The 8,682-nt window shown below is 41.2% G+C and overlaps 1 protein-coding gene across 3 annotated transcripts in view; it reads right to left on the bottom strand.

Moving 5' to 3' along the window:
• Positions 1–3,173: 3,173 nt before the first annotated feature.
• Ido2 (indoleamine 2,3-dioxygenase 2) overlaps positions 3,174–8,682 on the bottom strand; it is a 51,416-nt gene continuing 45,907 nt past the window's right edge. For all 3 annotated transcript variants that reach the window (XM_015506200.2, XM_015506198.2, XM_015506201.2), the window contains 2 exons: positions 5,499–5,647; positions 3,174–4,293 (listed from right to left, as the gene is read on the bottom strand). In XM_015506200.2, coding sequence (XP_015361686.1) covers positions 3,938–4,293; positions 5,499–5,647 — 505 coding nt within the window. In that variant the 3' untranslated portion in view covers positions 3,174–3,937. The remainder of the gene's footprint in view (positions 4,294–5,498; positions 5,648–8,682) is intronic.

The following is an 8,682-nucleotide window of genomic DNA, read 5'->3' as shown; positions in this document are numbered from 1 at the left end:
CACTCTAAGCTTCTGTCCTTCTGTCCTTCTCTCTTTCTTCTTGGGCTATGTACCTCTTAGAGAAAGCAAGAGTTAGGATTTTTTAAAAATTTTCCTGCTTTTTGAGTTACTCACCAAGCTGTCAGCCAATTTGTGTGTAAAGCAGGGATTTAGGCCAGCTGGAATGGCCTAAAACTGAAACTGGATGAAGTAGCTTTCAGCTTTCCTTCTCACCAGTTTAAAGTAGAACTGGATGGGAAGGAAGGACTGACCATTGGAAGTTTGGTCTGCACAGACCACATCCATGTACTCCCAGCGTGGGGCTGCTGCAGAGTTCTGGGAGAGGGGGTGGGCTGTGGCTGGGATTTAACTTTAATCAGATCTCAAGAATGTTGTTGGGTGGTATCTGCTCTGGAGAGATATCAACACACCCCTCCAGCTGGGTAGATGCCAATCTGCTGTGATTCTGGATCTCAGGAGTGTCCTTAGAATTCTACTCAGGTAGACCCTCCACAGGTGTCTCACACTCCACCACCCACAAATATTCCAAGGCTTAGACCCCTGAGTATAATTATGCCTATTTGGTTTCTCGACCCTCTTCAGCTGGTCATATAAACTGCCAGACTCAAAAGGAAGCTAGTTGGACTCCTCTTCATTTTTTGGATTTGAATCTCCCTGGGTACAATCTTCTGGGCCTGTTTCACTGGCATTTTGCTAGGTACACCCTAGGCCACTGGATAGGGACTTACCAGAACAGTGTGACAATATTTGCTATGTGCTCCTGGACTCATTTTGGGGCAGCATGGCCTTCTCAAGATGGCTGCTGTCTAAGCTCTCCAATCACCAGTTGGGAAACACAGAACAACTTTTTAAACACCAGTTTGCTGTGTACTTCCAGATCCCCTAAGTTCAGGCTGCTTTTCTGTTCTACAGGGTTTCCACACCAAATGTGTCTGTTGTGTTTCTTTCTTCATCCTATACCTCTCTGCTGATAAGCTAGAGCTTCTGCTGCTACTGCAATTGGCTGTGTTCCATTACACAGCTTCTTATTCTATGTTCAATGAACCTGGATTTCTGAGTGTCTAAGAGACTCTGATTGTCCAATATTAAATTTCATTGAATTCCATCTTTCACCCTTCCCACTGAAAAGCAGTATTCCTGCTGCTTGAATCCTGAGCCACAGAGCAACTAGAAAGCAACCTACTTTTATCTGAGAAAATGGTTTCTGTAGCACTTCTTGATTGCTCTGCATTCTCCTTGGAACTGGCAGGGAGGAGAGCATGGGCCTCCAACCCCATTCACTGTTTATTTCCTAGACTTGTTTTTTTTGTTTGTTTGTTTGTTTTGTTTGAATCAACAAGGAGCATACACCATCATCACAGCACTACCATTTACTCAGGGTGCTACCTAGCAAATGCATATTAGCTTTACTTTTCACAAAAACAGTGCAAGGTAGCTATTACACTAATTTACATATTTGATTGCTCTGATTTAGAAATGCTAAGCAAGGTAAACAGATTTTGTGGTACATAAAAATCTACACTAGAATCTACACTAGCTTGACTCCGCACACTATCATTTCCTCATGCTTGCATCCCTCCCCCTCCCCCTCCTCCTCCTTCTCCTCTTCTTCTTCTTCTTCTCCTCCTCCTCCTCCTCCTTCTTCTTCTCCTTCTCCTCCTCCTCCTCCTCCTCCTCCTCCTCCTTCTTCTTCTCCATCATCATCATATTAATAATAATGATAAAAAAATTATTTCTACTCTTAGTTCATGTTTTTTTTTTTTGTTGTTGTTGTTGTTCTCTAATGGTCACATATTTTGTTCCTGGAAATCTTGAGAAAAGTGTGTTCATTTCTGTGCTGGAAGTTTTATGCCCTTCATTATATCATAAAATTGAAAATTGAGCTCTGCCTCAAAAAATCATCTCTTGAAACATGAACAAAGTTTTTGGATTCATTATTGTTCATCAGCAAATAAAATAAAGACATGTTTACATTTGTTCCATCCTTCTTCATAAGGCTTAATCCCAAACAAATAAAACCTATTCTGAAGAGTTTGAAAGACAAAGCATTGAATATTCCTTTTCCCTCCTCATTCAATTTATCCACTTTTCCACATATTTAACATTATTGAAAATTATTTGTCAAGCTTTGGTGTCTCTTTGAGTGAAGTTGGATGCATTTAAAGTGAACCAGTTAAGATCATTCTTTTCACGCAGTGGCTCACGCCTGTAATCCCAGAAGCTCAGGAGGCTGACGTAGGAGGATCACAAGTTCAAAGCCAGCCTCAGCAAAAAAGCGAGGCACTAAGCAACTCATTAAGACCCTGTCTCTAAATAAAATACAAAATAGGGCTGGGGATGTGGCTCAGTGGTTGAGTGCCCCTGAGTTCAATCCCTGGTACCCAAAAGGAAAAAAGATCACTGTCACTCTGAAGGACGAGATGGGACCCTGTTTAGAAAAGACCTATATAAAAAAACCTGAAGAGGGCTGTGGCATTGCTTCTTAAGTTCTCAATCAGAGATCTGTGTACTCACCAAATGTAACTGAGTGAGACCAAGGAAAGTCCTGGATATGTTTCACCCTGTTGCTTGTTTAGGGGTCATATTATCCTTTTCTTCATCACTTACAACCAAGCCCCATGGTGCCTTGGTGGAAGACACGGTTCATGTCTACTTATCAAAGGCCCCAGAGTTGACAAGAGTCCCTAACTTGTGGTCCTCTAAGGCACTGGAGAGTGGAGAACTTTGCTGTGAGTGCTGGGTAGCAATCCTGAGCAGTTATAGTCTCTAAATATTTCTAGGAAATGTGGGAAGGAGATGAATGCTTTCCCAGTGCCATGATAGGACTTTGAGGGCTAATCCCAAAGGCCTTTTAGAGGAGATGAGATATGCTGCCAGTTACACTTGATGTGTGTCCACATGGGGAGGCGACTTCTTGCCAGGCACTAACTCAGACAGAGGATGCTCAATGATCAGGAGCTACTCCCTGACTCCAGAACAGCAGAGACCCCCTGGGTATTTAGATAACATCCCAGGTGTGTTTGTGAGTACAAATTGGGGGCAGGAACAAAGTTAATGGAATTTACTTTCAATTGGCAAGATTAAAATTTTCTGACTACCTTCTGTCAGGCAGAAAGGGACTTTGAGATAGAAACTAATATAGTAAAAAGTTACACTTATTTGCACACTGAATATGTTGTTTTACTATTTATTTCTATTTGGCTCATTTGCTTTCCAAAGGTCAATTATTTCATTTTATAAGTACAGATTTTTAGTCTAAGGAGAAAAGAGGAAACATTCTTCTAAAAACAGAGGAGAAAACTAAAATAGAATTTGCAAATCTATGTACCATGCATCAGGGAATCTCATATCATTAGCTGCTGTTTTTCACATGCATGACAACCATGTCTTTATTATCAACATCCTCTTCATATGCATCTCCACTTGAGCATTCCTAAACTCCTGCTACCAAATTCAATACATGCAGGGAGACCCCAAATTCAATACATGCAAGGAGACTTCCCTGAGGTCACAGAAATCCCTGTTCTAATCCCTGAATCAGAGCTTGGTAGTAACTTAATAAATTAGGTGAATTTTTTCTTTAAAGAAATCAACAAGGAGATGTATCCATGAGCAATTTCATTCAGTTTTTAAAATTTATATTATTTTTCTATTACTTGGCAACCAAATAGGGCATATCTTCTTCTCTGTGGAGTTCTGAGGGAAAGCATCCACAGCTGTTTGCTGTTAGGCAGTGATCAGGTAGGGCAGGAATATTTCTGGCCGTATATATAAACTCTCCTCTGTGAGGACAACAGCTCTCAGCAAAGGAGAATATGGCATACTGTAGAGGAGAGGTATAAATGGTGCTGTCTGATTTCAGGCAGAACCCTGACCTTCATTGTCAAGGTCCACTTACCCTCCAATGGGGTCTCCCCACTGGGGAGAAGGTGGTCTCTTAACCACTTGGGTGGAGGGTTGCCTCTAAGGTCTTATCCCTGACATTCTTCAGGAAGCTCAGAATTGCAGTTCCTCCAGTGCCCCTGTCTTCTAAAGCCTGAGGTGGCCCTGGGAGATGGTCTAGCCTCCTGCTCCTTGCTCTTGCTGCAGCTGTGACGAGATATCTGGTCACCACGGTGATGTGATAACTGCGCAGTTCTGCCAGGGCCTCCAGACACTGGTTATAGGCTGTCAGACAGTGACCATGGCCAGAGGATAGGATGAAGTCCCTCAGTGAAGGAGCTGAGTGGATTTCTTTTATGAAGGCCTTATGGGAAGGAGGCATGTAGTCTCTCATTCTGTACAGAAAGTCAGCTGAAAGAAACAACCCAGAACGATCTTAGCATCATGTGGAATTTTAGGAAAGCTTGGCTGCTTTTCCAGTTTAGAAGGCACCAAAGACTATGGATGGTGTCCTAACGCAATCTACTTGCTGGCTTTTTTGCTTGTATATGTCATATATTCAAATGTGAATTTCTGACTGTTGACAGGAGATAGAGGAAAGGAAGCAAGTGCATTGCAGATAGCTGAATTGGAACTAGATCTGTCAACCAATGTATAAATATTTATCATATACCAAATAGAAACCAAGTGTGTAGTTGCCAGCTTCTATGAGGGATATCCATAAATGTAGGATACAAACCTTAAACTAAATTGCTAAATACTCTCATAAATTTTGTTTCCTAAGTGCTTTTTTTTTTTTTTTTTTGGATGGAGTCCTAAGAACGATAAAAGTTAGAATGTTTATAAGGACCCAAACACAAAGAATGAGCAACTGTGTTACTAATAGACTCTTGAAGCCAAGTTGGTTAAAAATCAACAGATACGTATGGCAAGTTCATTATGTGTTTAATATTATGTGTAGTATAACAGGTATTAACATCATCGATGCAAAAATTTATGAAAATTTTTCATAGTTCCACAGAATTGACTTTTGTCATAGAGATGATTCTATGACACTGAATTTTTCTCATTTTTTTCTAATCCAACTTGAAAACTTTATAGTACGAAGTGCCTTTTTGCAGCTGTTAAGCACATAGCTCTGTGCTGGCAAGAAAGGAAATGAGCAATTTCAAGCTTCCAAAATGACAGACCCCCCTCTTCTGGGCCAAATGGATTTGGCTGGAACTTGTACCATTTCATGGGGAAGGACTGCAGTGGAGAACTTCAGACCCATTTCCATCTGGCTCCAGACTCAGCCACATGTCGTACCTTCAAACTCCAGATTTCCCCATTTTAGAAAAAGGAAGCTACACGCCTAAGGATCCAAATAAAAATTACAGAGAACAGCTGGAATTATGGCAATGTTTTAAGATTTGTAAAAGGAAAGCCAAGATCCTGCTAAGATCTGGAGTCAATTGACTTGACACCATAACATGTGGCAGGCACACAGTGTCCTAACTAATTTAGGGCAGTACAGACTGCCTGACATTCTCACTTAGATTTGGTTTTATCAATTGGTAAAAACACCTCTTTGTTCACCCTCCCCTTGGAAAAAGAAAAGAAAATGCCTGACTTACCACTTTCCTCGCTGTGATGAATGCCCAGGAACTCATCAAAGGCATGAAGTACTGAGCTCTGAGCTGCACTCCCTCCAGAGTATTTCAAGGGTTCTTTGGAGATTCCTTCATATATTAGCCCCATGGGCATTGCTGGGTTATCTTTCCATCTAAGCAGAAGTAAAAATCAGGGAGAAGTGGGTAATAGGATTGAGGAATGTATTTTTCCATATGGAGAGTGAGTGAGAAAGTGAATATAGATGTGGTGGTTTGGGGACAAAAGATAGGGAGTCTTTGCAGGATATGTTCTGATGCATCATCAACCTCAGCTTCATAACTCGCCAAGGAATTGCAGCCCTTCTCTTCCCTATTTAAAGGATTATTTCCAAGAAGCAAAGGCTTCTTAGAGAGGAATCTTTGGCATTGGTTGCATGACACTTATTCAAAAAGTTCAGTCATCATGATGGCTTCCATACTAATCAACAGAAAAATCTGGGAGCTCTGGAGAACACTTCCTCTCCTAATCTGAACCTTGATGACCTGATGCTTGTAATTATAAAAGTACAACTTCACAAATGCACGCAAATACACACACATATGCATACAACACACACACACACACACTCACACATAAACATTATTGATTTCTCTCCCTGGAAACAATAACTGTAACAGTTGTCTCATTAAACTATCAGTCCTAAATATGACCTGCTTTTATGAGAATTGCATTTACCAAATGCTCTGTTGACAGCAGGCTCTGGGAATATGGGCAGCCACAAAGAGAACATTACACAATCCTTGGGCTTATCAGAGGGCCAATGGCACCGCATGGAGAAGGACTGGTGCTTGGGCTCATAGTCACACTCAGATCAAGTGGGCTCTCCTCCCCACCCCTCCAGACCTCCCCTCTCCTGCTTCTTTGGTTGCCCTCTTTGTTGTCTTCCCTCAGCCTCCTCTTTCTGCTGCCACCTCCTTTACTCACTTTTCTGTGTCTGTACTTGATCTCTTTCCAGAGTGATAGCATCCTAAACTGCAAGGGCTACTGTGCTGTTCATCCAGTGAAAACCACAGGACAGCCAGGCCCAAAGAAAACAACCCTGCCCCTTCTAGCAGGGTTGTAATTATAAAAGTACAACTTCACAAATGCATGCAAATACACACACATATGCATACAACACACACACACACACACACACACACTCACACATAAACATTATTGACCAGTGACCAGTGCCCCTGGTGACTCCACAGTGAGACAGGACAATAGCCACGGGAGCTCACTACATCCGCACCTATGGTGCTCTATGGTTTATAAAGCACCTTCATATCCATGTTCTCACTTCACCTCTTGCAAGTAGATCAGGGCAGATTTTTTTTTTAACTTCCATTTAGAGATAAAGAAACAAAGACTCAAGGAAGTTAAGTCCCCAGGGTCATATTGTTAAAAACAATGAAACCAGATCTTGAGCTCCAAACTTGTAATTACCTATTTTATTATTCCCTCAGAACACCATTTTGTAGATTCTACTGCTACTCAGGAAAAGAATCTTTACCTCTTGTGGCTGGGATCAAGCTACCTTCCCTGTTATGTCAGGTTACATAACAGATACACATCAATGTTCCCTGTTCTTCCTGTACTTATACGTCAACAGAGAAGGGATGCAAGACATATACAAAAGCCACAGACTCTTCTGCTAGCTGTGTGTGAGCTTCCTCAAATACTGCCCTGAGGCTAGAAAGGCTAGAAGGGGCAGGGTTGTTTTCTTTGGGCCTGGATGTCCTGTGGTTTTCACTGGATGAACAGCACAGTAGCCCTTGCAGTTTAGGATGCTATCACACTGGAAAGAGATCAAATACAGAAAGCAGAGCAGGACACATGGGAAGACGGAAGGAAAGATTCCCACTGTGGGATGATGACAAGCTGTAGCTGTTAGGAGCAAGGCCTCTGATGTAGGCAGATAGAGATTTTAATCTCAACTTTTCTATTGATTAACTGTGAGTTTGGGCTCAGTTAAACTTTCTTAGATGCTGTTTCCTCATGAGAGTAATATCAGTTATCTACCTCATTGGATCATTGTGAGAACTAATCAAAATAACATTTGCCCAGTGCCTGGAATACATTGAAGCATCAGATGAACATTAGTATTTTTATCATATTATTCAGAAAGAGGTGGAATTCCTAATTCCCTTTTCTTTTCTTTTTTTAAAGATGGACACAATATCTTTATTTATTTTATTTATTTTTATGTGGTGCTGAGGATCGAACCCAGTGCCTCACGTGTGTGAGGCAAGCACTCTACTGCTGAGCTACAACCCTCCTAATTCCCTTTTCATTATTTGGTAACTGTACAAATATTTCTTAACCTCAGGTACCCCAATTTGTATCTACTTCCTATAACAGAAGAATTAAATGAGATCCAGAGAGGTTTTGTGACTTGTCCAATGTCAGGACCCTAATCTAATAAAATTGCTGAATGATAGGTATTCTGTGGTGAAGAAATGTAGAACACATGACTACCTCTGGGTGATAATCAGAACCATGACACAACTGCAGACTTGATCAGATTTTTCTGTAATTTGGATGACGGTCTATGATCATCTCAATCTCTTTTATTATTTCCTCCCTATCTTGGAACACTTCTAAATGTTAGGTCATTCCTTGGACTTCTCAGTACTCTTTATTTTACAAGTGATCTTAACTAGTATCTTAACAAAACCAACTTTAACTAAAATTTAGACTTATACCTGGACGCCACCCCATACTTCAGAATCCTATTTCTCCCCACTTGAGATCTCCACAGGATGAACATGGCCTTGAAGTAATCTCCCAGAACCCCTCCCTGCTTCCCAAGCCTGTTTCTCCTACAGTCTTCCCAGCAGAAGAGATAACAGAATGAATTTTTTTCAGTGGGTTAGGCCAAGAAACCTCACAATCACTGTAGACTGGTGTACTTCTCTTCAATTCCTTGTGTAATCCAAACAGCAAATTGTGTTAACCTTAGTATCAATATACACGCAGATTCTGGCCATTTCTCAACACCTTCACTATTGCCACCCTAGTCCAGGCTACCACACTGAATCCTAATAATGGTTTCTCAAACACTTTCCTTGGTTTCAAATCATCTATTTTCCACTCAGCAGCTAGAATGATGATCCAAAACCAAAGACAGATCATGCCATTACTCTCAAAACTGCTCACCTCACT

The sequence above is a fragment of the Marmota marmota genome, unplaced genomic scaffold (assembly GCF_001458135.2).
Source record: "Marmota marmota marmota unplaced genomic scaffold, marMar, whole genome shotgun sequence".
In the NCBI taxonomy this organism is placed as follows: Eukaryota; Metazoa; Chordata; class Mammalia; order Rodentia; family Sciuridae; genus Marmota; species Marmota marmota.
This window is presented reverse-complemented; position numbering and strand designations above follow the sequence as displayed.